Source organism: Hemitrygon akajei, chromosome 23, assembly GCF_048418815.1.
Source record: "Hemitrygon akajei chromosome 23, sHemAka1.3, whole genome shotgun sequence".
Classification (NCBI taxonomy): Eukaryota; Metazoa; Chordata; class Chondrichthyes; order Myliobatiformes; family Dasyatidae; genus Hemitrygon; species Hemitrygon akajei.
The window spans coordinates 14,481,295-14,496,509 of record NC_133146.1 but is presented as its reverse complement, the minus strand read 5'-3'; the positions used below and the strand labels follow the sequence as shown (position 1 = coordinate 14,496,509).

The 15,215-nt window shown below is 47.4% G+C and overlaps 1 protein-coding gene across 3 annotated transcripts in view; it reads right to left on the bottom strand.

The window, feature by feature from the left end:
• LOC140715178 (slit homolog 1 protein-like) overlaps positions 1 to 15,215 on the bottom strand; it is a 322,282-nt gene that overhangs the window by 89,919 nt on the left and 217,148 nt on the right. For all 3 annotated transcript variants that reach the window (XM_073026998.1, XM_073026997.1, XM_073026996.1), the window contains exon 25: positions 13,744 to 13,815. In XM_073026998.1, coding sequence (XP_072883099.1) covers positions 13,744 to 13,815 — 72 coding nt within the window. The remainder of the gene's footprint in view (positions 1 to 13,743; positions 13,816 to 15,215) is intronic.

Here is a 15,215-nt window from a genome sequence, read left to right as displayed (position 1 = left end):
CACAGTACAGGCCCTTCAGCCCTCTATGTTGTGCCAACCCATATAATCCTTAAAAAAAGTACTAAACCCACACTACCCCATAACCCTCCATTTTTCTTTCATCCATGTGCCTGTCCAAGAGGCTCTTAAATACCCCTAATGTTTTAGCCTCCACCACCATCGCTGGCAAGTCATTCCAGGCACTCACAAACCTCTGTGTAAAAAACTTACCCCTGACGTCTCCCCTAAACTTCCCTCACTTAATTTTGTACATATGCCCTCTGGTGTTTGCCTTCTCGCCACCTTCAGCCTGCCGGCTTGTTTTTGATGTGTGTGTGGTTCTCCCTCTCGTTCTCATTCCTGAACTCCAGCATGCAGCCATTTGCCTTAGGCTCTGCTCATCAGTGTGACCCAGGCCACGGGTTTCACAGCAGAGGTCTGTGCCGCTGGTGCACATCCGACAGGAGAACCCTCTCAACCATCTCCCCCTCCTCCCCGCCTCTGGCACACCCTCATATTTCCCCCCTCCCTCATGTAATTACCGCTTCCCCTTAAAAACGCCTGTCAGCCTAAACCGTCCCATCAGTCAGGGCATCGAGTGTAGAAGCTAACAGGCAGGCAAGTGGAGTCAGAATGGAGATACTGACCATCGATACATACAGTGAAATGTGTCAACGACCAGGACAGTCCAAGTGTCACCAGGTCTCTGGTGTCAGCTTAGCATGCCCAGAGTTTACTAATCCTAACCTGCACATTCAGAAATCAAAGTGCAAAGTCAATTTTATTATCAGAGTACACATATGTCACCATCTACAATCCTGAGATTCATTTTCCTGTGGGCATACTCAGCAAATCTATAGGACAGTAACTATAACAAGATCACCGAAAGATCAACCTGAGTGCAGAAGACAACAAATGGTGCAAATGCAAATATAATTAAATAGCAACAAGTAGTGAGAAGATGAGACCTTGAAAAAGAGATCATTGGTTGTGGGAACATTTCAATGCTGGGTCAAGTGAAGTTGAGTGTAGTTAACCCCTTCTGTTTGAACCCGGATGGGTGATTGCTGGCACTGACCCTTACACTACCATGCCTTACCACTAAGCTGGGAGACAGCGACAGGTGGGGGATCTGAAATGGTATGGGCTGGCTGTTGCTACATGTATTGAGATACAGTGAAAGCTGCACTGCTCATACACATCAAATTATTACACAGTGCGTTGAGCTAGAACAACAACAGAATGCAGAATTAATTGTACCAAGTGCAGGGAAACCATAAAGTGCAAGGTTGATAGTGAGGTCAAGGATTATAGGGTTATGACATTGGGGTAGAAACTGTCCTTGAGCTTGATGCTATCTTCTCAGATAAATGGAGTAGACAAAGAAGGGAAAAAGGTATTTAGAGACATGCTAGTGGTTACCCATTTCACTTCAGCTTTCCATTTCTGACACGTCTGTTCATGGTCACCTCTACAGCCGTGATGAGGCCAAACCTGGGTTGGAGGAGCAACAACTCATAGTCCATCTGGGTAGCCCCCAACAAGACAGCATGGATATTGATTATTCTGACTTCCAGTAATTTCCCTCCTCCCTCCTTCTCTCTGGATCTTCAGCACTTCTCCAGTCCTCACCTGCCTATCTCCTCCATCTAGAGTCTCTCCTCCTTTCCTATCAGACTCCTTCTTCTTCAGCCCTTTAGCTCTTCCACCTATCATCTCCCAGCTTCTTGCTCCACGTCCCCTCTCCGGCACCCACCCGCCCTTCCCCTTACTTGGCCTCGCCTATCACCTGCCAGCACGTATACCTCCCCTCGCCCACTTCTGCCCCCTTCCTTCCCAGCCCAGATGAAGGGCCTTGGCTCGGAATGTCGACTGTTTATTTCCCTGCACAGATGCTGCCTGACCTCCTGAGTTCCTCCAGCATTTTGTGTGTGTGGCATAGAGAGATACAGAGTTAACGTAGGCAAATCAGACAGGCAGGATGATCAGCAATTATACAGTGGCTGAAGAGCCTGTTTCTATTCTGTATAACTCTAAGACTTGTAACCACCCGTTCTGGTGCATAAATTTTATTTCTTTGTTCACTTTCTCTGATGCCTGAGTATCCGATTTGTGGTAATGAATATTCTACAACCCACTTCCAAATGTCAATTTCACAGGCTCAGTGCTTTAATCTTCTTTCCGCACAGTGAGGGAGGAGGTCTGTAATTAGGATACGATCTAGTGGCAGGGTTCCCAGCAGGTTGTCAGGTGACTCCGCTCCAGGGAGCTAATGAAAGCTCTGGCCTGGTAAATAATCCGCCAGTTTGTCACTGAATTAGAGGACCCCCCACTTGCCGCGGATTAAACCATTCTACATACCGCAGGTCAGTGCCAACTGTGTGAGGGAGCGTCTCTGAAAAGATGTATCATGGAGCTGAGGAAAATGAACCAGAACACAACGTGGTGCCGAGAGTGGGGGAATACGGGCACGCTGTAGGCAGGAGGGATCAGTTTTGTTAGGTATTTAATTGCTAGTTTAATCAGTCCAGCCCAACATTGTGAGCCGACGGGTCTGTTCCTGGGCTGCAGGTTCTGGTTTATCCTCACAAAGACTTCAGTTTGTGACTCGAGTGAAGGTGGCGTTTGTCAAGAGGCAGAGCAGGGGTGAGAGCAAGAGTTACAGAGTAATTATAGATTGAAAAGAGGTAAGTTGTGTGTGAGGGAGGGGAGGATGGAGAGGGGAGAAGGAGAGGAGGGGAAGGGTGAGAAGGAGGGGAGGGAAAGAGGGTGAGAGGAGGGGAGGGGGAAAGGAAGAGGGAGGGAGAGGAGGAAGGGTGAGAGAGAAAGTGGGGTAAAAAGAAGGGGAGAAAGAGAGTGAGGAAGATAGAAAGAAGAGGGAGAGAGAAAGAATGAATGAGAAAGAGAAAGAAAGAACGAGAGAGAGGGGGGACACACACATCAAACACAGGCAGCAGAAGGAGAGCCACAGGAGATGGACATTAGGAGAAGAGAGTACCACAGCAAGCAGAAGGAATAGTGATTCATGGACTGGTTCTGCTGGAGATAAAGGGAAAAATACAGGGGAGAAGAACAGATAAATGCCCATAATATGGTCCAAGCACACCGGAGAGAGGCAGACAAGCAGTGTGGTCTTGACCACTGTGCTTCCAAATGTTCAAGGTATGGGTTGCTGAATTAACAAATTGGGAGAGGACTCTCCTCTCTCTATGGCTGAACAGTGGAGCTGTCCTTGCTGGCCAAGCTCAGCTCCTCCTAGAAAGACGGTATGAACTTCCTGGCTCTGCACGCGGGGCTGAATCGGGGGAAAGAAAGGTTGAAATGACAGAGTTTAGAATGGACAAGAAGCCCTTCTCAGTCAGAAGAGCCAATTTAGAGATGCTCTCCAGCAGTGCTTTGAAGGGAGGGGGGATTACACTGCCTCCATCTCTGACTGCTGGACACTGCTCACCCTACAGTAAACATTACAAGGCAGAGATTATGGTTTAGATAGGTAATTAGTTCCCATCCCTGCTTCCTCACCATCTCCTCTCTCCAGCACAGCAGACACAGGGCAGCTTTGGCTGGTGTTATTGGTGTGAGGCTGTGATTCGCTGTATTTATTTTTCCTCCTCTAGATCCTCACCACAGCAACACCCCCCCCCCACCCCCCCACACACACACACACTTCCCATCTCTTCTGCCCACTAACATGTGAGCTACGGTTCTGGGCAGCATATCTCACTGCTGAGATCTGTCTGGGCGGATCAGCCTGGATCGCCATCTGGGATGGATGGTGCCGTGCTCAGAATCGGAAAAAGCTGAAAAGGGTGTACGCTCAGCAAGCTCCATCATGGACGCAACACCCCCCCCCCCCCACCCCACCCCGTCCCCGCCCTCACTGTCGAGGACATCTTCAGAAGGTAGTGCCTGAAAAAGGCGGCATCCATTATTAAGGTCCGTCACCTGCTCTATTCTCATTACTACCATCAGGGAGGAGGTACAGGAGCCTGGAGACACACACGACACACTGTAGGAGAAGCTTCTTCCCCTCCGCCATCAGATTTCTGCTGCCGCTAAGTCAGCAAATTGCATGACATACGGCGGTGATGTTAAACCTGATTCTGATCTCTGAACAATCAATGACCTATGAACACTGCCTCACTACATTTGCTCTCTTTCTGCACTACTTATATATATTTATTGCACTTCATGGTACCACTGCCACAAAAATAGACTAAACTGACAGCACATTGTATGTCAGTAATAAGCCCGACTCTGATTCAGGTTCTCACCAGGATGTATGAGATGGGAGTAGGCCCCTCGGCCTCTCGTGTCTGATCCACCGCTCAGTGACATGTTCCTGCTCTATCCCCAAATCCCTCGAATCCCTGAACATCCAGAAAGCTATGGATTTCTCCAGGGCAGCATCTCTCCTACTCTTATAGGACCCTCAAACAGACCTCTTGTGCGCTAAAGATAAATCCTCGGTCACCCCAATCTACCTCCTCGTGGTTCTTGCTTGTCTTCCTGCACAGAGCTACATTATACACTGCGTTTTCCTTTTTATTCAAAAAAACCCCCAAAATACCCACTTCATTCATAATAAAAAAATATTTCCAGGAATAATTCATAAGGAAGGAAAGGATCAAGATTGTACACAAGTGTGCATTACTTCAAGTGTGCTACCACTAAGGCCCTATACAATTGCAGTAAGGCATCTTTTCCCGAATCCTGAAGGAATAAAGGCCAACATAAGATCAGAAGGCATAGAAGCAGAATTCAGCCATTTGGCCCATCGAGTCTCCTTCACTATTCCATCATATCTGATTCATTATCCCTCCCAACCCCATTCTCCTGACTCGCCTTTTATCTTTGACGCCCTAACCAATCAAGAACCCATCCCCATGTCCTGATGTGAGTGAGGATGGAGACCACTGGGATAATGATCTGACACAGAATCTTCCTACCCACGGAATCTCCAGTTCCTGTACATGGAGGAACATCACCCCTCCTCCTCCTCCACTGGTGGGCAGGAGTGATTGCTGTTGTGGTCACTCGTTGCCCCTGGGTCCACTCCAGAGGAGGCTGACTGGCAGGCTGGTGGGACTACTGGAGTGGCCCAGGTGAGTAGCACTATGTGACAGCACCCACTTATGCAGGTGATGGTCAGACCGCACTTGGAGTATTTCAGCAGTTTTGTGCCCCTTATCTAAGAAAAGATGTAGTGACATTGGAGAGGGTCCAAGGAGGTTGTATACTAATCCAGGCCAAGCCATCTCGCAGCTCCCATTGGGCAGCAGTTGCAAAAGCCTGAAGTCCCACACCACCAGGTTCAGAAACTCCACTTTCCTTCAACCATTCGGCTCTTGATCCAACCAGGACAGCCCAGTGAATGATGTAACGCTGAGGCTGTATGAGTCAGAATGCACTTGGAGCATCCTAAGCAGTTTTGGGCCCATTATGTAAGAAAGGACGTGCTGGCATCAGAGAGGGTTCAGAGGAGGCTCACCAGAATGCTTCCAGGAATGAAAAGGTTAATATATGAGGAGTGTTTGAAGGCTCTGGACCTGTGCTTGTTGGAGTTTAGAAGAATGAGGGGGGATCCCATTAAAACCTATCAAACATTGAGAGGTCTAGATAGAGTATATGTGGAGAGGATGTTTCCTATAGATGGAGAGTCTAGGGCCAGAGGGCACATACACAGAATACAAGGACATTGCTTTAGAACAGAGATGAGGTATTTCTTTAGCCAGGGGGTAGTGAAACTGTGGAATTCATTGCCACAGACTGCTTGGAAGCCAAGTCATTGGGTATAGTCAGGGCATCCAAGGATATGGGGAGAAGGCAGGAGAATGGGGCTGAGAAGGATAATGAATGGAATGGTGGAGCAGACTAGGTGGGCCAAATGGCCGAATTCTGCTGCTATTTCTTCTGCTCTTTTGTTTTATCAACCTCCACTTTAAATACACCCAATGTCTAGGGCTTGACAGCCACCCATGGCAACGAGTTCCACAGATACACCACCCTAAAGAATCTCTTTCTCATCTCTGTTCTAAAGGGCCAAACTTCTATAGTGAGACTGTGTCCTCTAGACCTAGACCCCTCCACCACTGGAAACATCCACTCTACATCCCCTCCATCCTGGTCTTTCAATACCCTAGCCTATCGTGGGGGGGAGGGTGATCCCATTGAAATACCATGACTCATTCTATTTCCACAGGAAGCAAAAGGAATCTGGCATGTCCTTCTTGACCCTCGCCAATTTTTATTGATGCACCATAGAAAGCACTCTGTCCAGATGTGCCGCAGCTTGGAACGACAAGAAACTGCAGAAAGTTATGGACACCGAAACCAGACTCGCCTCTGTCTACATGCCTTGCTAGCTCAGTATAACAAAGACCCTGGACATTCCCTCTTCTCTCCGCTCCCACTGGGAAGAAGATACAAAAGCCTGAAAGCATGGACCATTAGACTCATGGGGAGCGTCTACACAACTGTAATAAAACTATTAAATGGTACAATAAGATGAACTCTTGACCTCACAATCTACCTCATTATGATTTTGCACTTTATTATTTACCTGTACTGCATTATTTCTGCGGTTTTTGCACTTTATTCTGCATTGTTAATGTTTTATCTTGTTCTACCGCAATGCACTTTGTATTGATTTCATCTCTATGATCAGTATGCTGGACAAGCTTTTCACTGCATCTTAATACATGTGACAGTAATAAACCCAATTAAGAAACTCTTGAATAGATGTTAAACAATGAAAGGCTATATAGGAGGGAAAGTTAGTTTAATCTTACAGTAGGTTAAAAAGTTGGCACAGCACTGTGAGCCTGTGCAATGTTCTATTTATTGGCAAGATGCCACAAGTGAACTATGGCGACGTGTTGCGGGCTGCTTACAAAACTTCTAAACATATCTCTTCTGAACTACTATCGTGGCAATCTACAGCCTGTAATTTCCCTTTAATCAATGTATTTTTGAACCGTCCCAATGAACTAGTGATTTCACGACCTTCTGAAGGACTTGGCAAATTAACTCTTGGGCACGCAGGTACAGCACCTTTAAGTGGACGGAGGTACATTGCCATGGTCAGAAGAGAGGGAGGGATGGACTCAGTCACACCGAGATGCCAAGGAATGAAACTCCCTCTACCTAATATCTTGTTAGCAAATGTACAGACACTGGAGAACAAGACTGAGGACCTGTGAGCAAGATTGCTGTATTGGAGGGAAATGAGGAATTGCTGTGTTCTACATTTCACAGAGACGTGGCTCACTCTGAACATGCCTGATGTGTTGGTAAGACCCAGGATACACAGGATGGATTGAACTGCTGATTCAGAGAAGGCAAAAGGTACGTGTCTGTGTTTCATGATTAACTTTTTCTGGTGCTCGGTCATGGCAATTTTGCCATACGCTTGTTCCCCTGACCTGGACTATCTAACGATTAAGTGCTGACCGGTTTACTTACCAAGAGAGTTCTTCTCCCTGATCTTAACTGCAGTTTACATACCACCAAAGACTGACGTTAATGAGGCACTCAAGATTTTGAAGGCTGTCATCACCAATCAAGAAACCAGATGCATTTGAAATTATAGCTGGGAACTTCAATCAAGCTTGTTTAAAGGAAGCTATGCCTAATTATCACCAGCATATAACATGCAGCACCAGGGGTCCCAATACACCGAACCACGGCTGTACTACAATAACAAATGCCTACAGTTCCACACCCAGACCACATGTTGAGAAATCTGATCATTTGGCTGTCCTTCTACTTACATAAACACAGAGGCTAAAGAGCAAGACTCCGGGGATTAGGACAACAAAGAGGTAGTTGCAGGAGGCAGAGGGTTGCTACACGATTGCTTCAAGTCAGTAAAATGTTCAATGACTCATCAGAGAATCTGACTGAAATCATAATGGTTGTCACATATCTTATAAGAATAGTCCTAGGTGAGTATGTTCTTACTCATGAAAAGTATGAGATTTACAAAGATGTTGCCTGGATTGGGGAGCATGCCTTATGAGAATAGGTTGAGTAAACTCGGCCTTTTCTCCTTGGAGCGACGGAGGATGAGAGGTGACCTGATAAAGGTGTACAGATGATGAGAGGCATTAATCGTGTGGATAGTCCGAGGGTTTTCCCAGGGCTGAAATAGCTAGCAAGAGAGGGCATAGTTTTAAGATGCTTGGAAGTAGGTACAGAGGAGATGTCAGGGGTGAGATTTTCTGCAGAAAGTGGTGAGTGCTTGGAATAGGCTGCCGGCAATGGTGGTGGAGGCGGATACGATAGGGTCCTTTAAGAGACTCCTGGTTGGCTACATGGAGCTCAGAAAAATAGAGGGCCATGGGTAACCCTAGGTAATTTCCAAGGTAAGGACATGTTGGGCACAGCTTTGTGGGTCGAAGGACCTGTATTGTGCTGTAGCTTTTCTATGTTTCTATGTTTTTATGTCTATGTTTCTACGTTCCCACAAAATCATTCAGAATAGTCCCCAACCAGAGGTCCTGGATGAAGCATGAGACCCACGATCTTCTGAGGGCTAGATCAGTGGCATTCAGGTCTGGCGACCAAGTAAGATACAAAAAGCCCAGGTATGATCTCTAAAAAGCCACCTCATGTGTGGTGGCAATTCCAGACCAAACTTGAATCACTGCAGGACGTTCGATAGCTCTGCTTACTTACTGACTGCCCATTATGCCTCTGGCACTTAGGGCAGCAATGAAGGTCCTACATCTCTGTCTGTCCTTGGCCATCTTCTCTGCTGTGCCCCAGGTGTGGTTCAGGGTCCTCATTTCTGCCGAGTTGTTTTTGGCCTCCCCCTTCAGTGGTCCAATGAAGTGCTGTCTTGATTGAGTTGGCCTCTCTTCTCATCCCATCTCCAACATTTCCTCAGGATGACTGTGGCCATGTCCTCTTGATGTTACTGAAGGAGTAGTGTGTGGTTGGAGATCTTTCTTGGCTAGAAAATATGGAGGATCTTCCAGAGGCTCTAGGTGTGGAATGATGACAGCTTCACAAGGTTCGCTCTCTGACCCATGCAAGAGTGTGGACAGAATGCAACTCTGGTACAGCTTCACCTTGGCATGGACGCTATACTTGGCTGATCCCCATATGTTGCTCATTGATCTGAAGACATTTCTAGATTTACTGAGTCTGCACTGGATGTCGTCCCGGGTCCCACCTGGAATGATGCTGTTCCAGGTAGATGAATCTTCCAGTGCTGGGTAAGTTGATGCCTTATGCCTTGACAGGAGGAGGAGGCTGTACATTGACATTCATGGTCTTAGTCTTTCTCTGGATGACTCTGAGTCCAACCTGTCCACCAAAGGTCCACAGGCTCTGAGCTCTCTCCTGCATGGGCTGGTGTGTATGTGACAGTACTGTGAGGTCATCTGCAAAGATAAGGTCTTCCAAAGTAGAAAATGGAGTTCACCATCTTATCTTTTGTTATCTGCCTCATAACTCAGTCAATCACAAGGTTAAGCAAAATTGCCAACATCACACAGCCTTGCCTGACTCCTGTTTTGACTTCAAGGTTCAAATTGCAGTCCTCGACTGTGCAGGTGAAATTAGCACAGCAACTCTGGATACGCTGAACAATTTTGGAGGGGATCTCACATGATCTGAGAATTCACCAGCGGCTCTCCCTGTGGATGCTATCAAAGCTTTTTTAAAGTCTACAAAATTCACATACAGTTGTCTCTGCCACTCTGTTCTGTGATGTTACACAGCGTGAAGATCTGGTCAGCACAGCTTCTGTTCTTCCTGAAACCAGCTTGCTCCTTCCTCAAGCACACATCGACAGCATCTTTAATCCTCTGGATAATGACTGGTGAGAATCTTGCTGGGCACTGACAAAAGTGCGATGCCACGCCCGTTGTTGCAATCACTAAGTGCTCCTTTCGTAGGGACCCTAACAGTAACTCCCTTTATCTGGTACTTGGGTACTTGTCCCCAGTCCCAGATTATAGTAAACGGTGGCTGTAGGATAACTGCTGCAAATTTTGGTTCAGCCTTGAACAGGTCACCATTCAAATTGTCACGTCCTGGAGCTTTGCTGTTCTTTAATGATTTAATCGCAGCAACAATCTCTTCTTTCTTGGGTGGGTCTGTGTTGAAGTCCTTTGTTGCCTCTTGTATCTCAGGTTTTCATCAAGTGGTGCTCTATTCAGTAATTCTCTGAAATACTCTGTCCATCATGCTTCTTGCTCTTTCTCAGTTGTCAAAAGCAGACCATCCTTCTCTCTCACAGGACTACTGGATCTGGCCTGGAACTTTACACATACTGTAACAATTTTGAAATCTTGTATACATTTCCTGGTCACTTCAATTGGCTGCTGCTCCGGCCTCCACTCAAGGACTTCCATGTGGATTCTCTTATCCTTTCTTAGAAAGACTCTTCACATTCTTGTTCGCTTCAGTGTATACTAGTTGAAAATTCACCTTAATTTGGGTTGACTTTGTATCTAACACTTTCTTCTTAATTATCGGCTTTCTTCTAAGGCTGTCTGTGTTTCCTGCTGTATCCATTCTTTACTCTTCTTCAAAGCTCTGCATCCTAGACAAGCCTCGCTGCTCTCCTTGAAGACTGAGGCAATCCGTTATTCAACAGATCTAGGCAGGGCTTGAATGCTATCACCTTGTACAAAGTGAAACCGAGCGACATAGGCAACAATAAGGCTTAGTCCCAGATGATCCATCAATGCTCGCTTTGACTGTCAGAACACAGCCCCTGATGACCCTGTCAGTTCAGTCTCTGAGCATCCTTCAGGAGGGTGAACCCACAGAAAGCATCCAGCCCAGATAAGATACCTAGCCGAGTATGAAAGGCCTGTGCTGATCAATGGCTGAAGTGTTTGCTGAGATCTTCAGCCTCTCGCTTCAGCAGTCTGAGGTACCCACCTACTTCAAGCAGACTTCAATTATATCAGTGCATAAGAAGATTGTGGTAATATGCCTCAATGACTAGCATCCAGTAGCTCTTATATCCACCTGATGAAGTGCCACAAGAGGCTGTTGATAAAGCATATCATCTCCTGCCTGAGAAGCGACTTGGATCCACTCCAATTTGCCTACTGGTACAACAGGTCCACAGCAAATGCCACTTCATTGGCTCCACTCAACCCTGGGACATCTGGACAGCAAAGATGCATACATCAGGATGCTCTTTACAGACTACAGCTCAACATTCAATACCATCATCCCCTCAGGACTAATCAATAAGCTTGAAGACTTTGGCCTCAAATCCTCCTTGTGCAATTGGATCCTTGACTTCCTCACTTGCAGAACCCAATCAGTTTGGATTGGCAACAACATCTCCTCCACAATCTCCATCATTACAGGTGCCTCACGAGGCTGTGTGCTCACCCCTCTGTTCTGCTCACTTTACACTTGTGACAGTGGCTAAGCACAGCTCGAACGCTATATTCAAATTTGCTGATGACATCAGTGTCAGTGGCCAAATCAAAGGTGGTGACGAATCAGCATACAGGAGGGAGACTGGAAACCTGGCTGAGTGGTGCCACAACAACAACCTCTCACTCGATGTCAGCAAGACCAAGGAGCTGATAATTGACGTCAGGAGGAGGAAACCAGAACCAATCCTCTGGAGGTGGAGAGGGTCAGCAACTTGAAATTGCTCGGTGTTAGCATTTCTGAGGAGCTGTCCTGGGCCTAGCACGTCAGTGCAATTACAAAGAAAGCATGGGAGTGTATCACCTTCCTTAGAAGATTTGACATGACATCTAAAACTCTGACCAACTTCTATAGATGTGTGGTGGAGAGTATATTGTCAGCTTGGTATGGAAACACCAATGCCCTTGAACAGAAAATTGTACGAAAAGTAGTGAATATGGCCAGTCCATCGCGGGTAAAGCCCTTCCCACCACTGAGCGCATCTACATTGAACACTGTCGCAGGGAACCAACAAGGACCCCCACCACCCAGCCCATGCTCTCTTCACACCTTTGTCATCAGGAAGAAGGTACAGGTGCCTCAGGAACAGTTATTACACCTCAAGAATCAGATGCTTGAACATTAGGGGATAACTTCACCAGCACTAAACTGTTCCCACAACCTATGACTCACTTTCAAGGACACATCATCTCATGTTTCCGATATTTATTGTTTTTCTTTTCATTTTTATATTTGCACAGTTTGTTGTCTTTTGCACACTGGTTGTTTGTCCTTCATTTTGGGTGTGCTCTGTCATTGATTCTATTGTGTTTCTTGGACTTACTGTGTATGTCTGCATGAAAATGAACCTCAGCATTGTAAATGGTGACATACAAGTACTTTGACAATAAATTTACTTCGAACTTTCAATTTATAAATTTATTTATTTAGAAATACAATGTGGAACATAGCCTTTTGGCCCAATGAGCTGCGTTGACCAGCAACACACCTATTTAACCCTAGCCTAATCAGAGATCAATTTGCAATGGCCAATTACCCTACTAACCAGGACGTCTTTGGACTGTGGAGGAAACTGGAGCACCTGGAGAAAATGCACGGGTCACAGGTTGAACGTACAAACTCCTTAGGGAAGGCACCAGAAATCAATCTTGACCTCCCCAAGATGTAATAGCATCGTGCTAACCGCTACGCTACCATGGTGCCCAGAAAGCAGAAACACAGTCCCCAACTAACACAAATTTTGAAGTTGAGTGCCCCACATTTGGGGACGTCACATGCGTCTGCACAACCAAACTGCAATAGGATAGACTCGCGATGGGAGAACCACTTTTCTGATCAAGGTGTCCCGCCAGGTAAGTACGTTCAAGTATAAATACACACACACACACACACACACACACACACACACACACACACACACACACACACACACACACACACACACACACACACACACACACACACACACACACACACACACACACACACACACACACACACACACACACACACACACACACACACCTTACACCTTCTCCAGCAGAGAGATGAGGAGACACTGCAAACTGCTTGTGCGATTATCTTCAACAGCAATCAAACTCAGGGGGAGGGGAGGCCAAACAGCACAAGTAGGGGGTAGGGGTTGGGGGTGTGTGGGGGGGACGCTGACACCTGAAACAACGACAATTCCTTTCCCTCCACAGGTGCTAAAGAGATCAGAGATTAGCTTTATTTGTCACATGTATATTGAAACTTCAAAACATACACTGAAATGAGTCGTTTGCATCGACGGCCAACGCAGTTGCTGAATGTGCTGGGGTAGCCCGTGAGTTTTGGCTGCCTCTGGCGTCAACCCAACATGCCCACAATTTACTAACCCTAACCTGTACATCTTTGGAATGCCAGCGGAGAAAACCCACGCGGTCACGGGAAGAACGTACGAACTCCTTACGGGCAGCAGCAGGAATCGAACCCCAATCAGTGATCGGTGCTGCACAGCTGCCATGCTGCCTATAACAAGCTGCTGTGGCCTGCTCAGTTCCTCCGGCAGTTTGAGAGGGAGAGATGGGGATAGCTTTAGAGACCTTCCTCTGGTAAATCAACTCAACCCAGACGCGAGGATGTACCAGGGACCGGTAATCTGTAGTAGCCCATTATCTTCTCTTGATCTATCTGGGAGAGGGCTGGACTGAAGCCCCCACCATAACTGGACTTGGTCAACCGAATCTCCTCTGGACCTCCGCCATAAAGCCTGGTGACCAGAGCTGAGTACTGTGCCCCAGCCGAGGGCTGACTGCGGCTAGTGTCAGTGTGCGCGCGTGTGAGACCGTGCCTGTGCTAACCGGGACTTACAGGAGCCGGAGAGAGTGGAGGCCTTGGAAAGCAGCGACAGGAATGCACCGTAAGGAATTGTAGCTGAGAATCCTGGGAAAAGAGAAGGTTCAGGGAAAAAAATGAATGAGAGTTAGGAAACCGGAAAACATTCATTGTCGCTTTGAAAGTTCTCATGGAGGCATGCAGCATGGAAACAGGCCTTTCGGCCCTTCGAGTTCATGCTGGACATCAACCACCCGTTTACACTAATCCCACATTAATCCCATTTTATTCTCCCCACACTCTCATCAATTCCCACTCGGATTCTACCCACCAACGCACTGTGGGAAAGTTACAATTAACCCACCAACCCACACGGCTTCGGGATGTGGGTGGAAACCAGAGAACCTGGGGGAAACACGTGCTGTCACAGCGTGCAAACTCCGCATGCAGAGAGCGCCGGAGGTCGGGATTGAACCCCCATCACTGGAACACCCGGCTAGCTGTGTTACGTTGCCGCCGATAGAGTAGGCTTTTTGCCTCGTTGCTAAATTTCCTGTTCTGCTGCTGCCACCCCCCTCAACCTGAGGCTGTGAAGGAACTAGTTGTATCCTTGGGTTGTGCCCCACCTCAGAAACGTGAGAGACCACAGTTGCTGGGATCAGCATCGACGATCTGCTGGAGGAGCTCAGTGGTGTGAGGGTGCCCAACCCATCGAGTTCCTCTAGCAGATTGCTTGCTGCCGCATCTCAGAGACCCATGCCCCCAGCCCAGGCTGTACTGAAGGAGCAAACTGTAAACACGAGCAAGTCTGCAGGTGCTCGGAATCCAGAGCAACACCCACAAAGTCCTGGTGGAGCTCAGCAGGTCAGGCAGCATCTATGGAAATGAATAACAGTCGACATTTCAGACCGAGATCCTTTAGGACTGAGAAGGAAAGGGGAAGACGACAGAATAAGAAGGTTGGGGGAGGACACAGAGGCTAGGTAGAAGGGGATAGGAGAAGCCAGGTGGGTGGGGAAGGTCAAGGGCTGGAGAAGAAGGAATCTGATAGGAGAGGAGGGTGGACCTTAGGAGAAAGGGAAGGAGAACGGGACCTAGGAAAAAGTCATAGGCAGGTGAGATGAGGAAAAAGATCAGAATAGGGAATAGGGGAAGAGGGAAGGGGTGGAGGGGTAATTTTTCTACCGGAATGAGAAATCGATATTCGTGCCACCCGGTTGGAGGAATGTACTGTAAGGTGCTACTCCTCCACTTGTCAGAACTGAAAAGGGAATCGGAATTAAAATGTATGGCCACTGGGAAGTTGGAGTGGAGGTGCTTGACGGACTTACCACGGGTCTCACCAGTGTAGAGGAGGCTGCACTGGGAGCACCGGACTCACTAGGTGACCCCAGTGGATTTGCAGATGAGTTGTTGCCTCACCATCCAGGTGTTTGGGGCAGGTGTGGCACTTAGGCTGCTTCCAGAGATTAGTGTTGGGAGGGAGATTAGTGGGAAGGGCTGCGTGG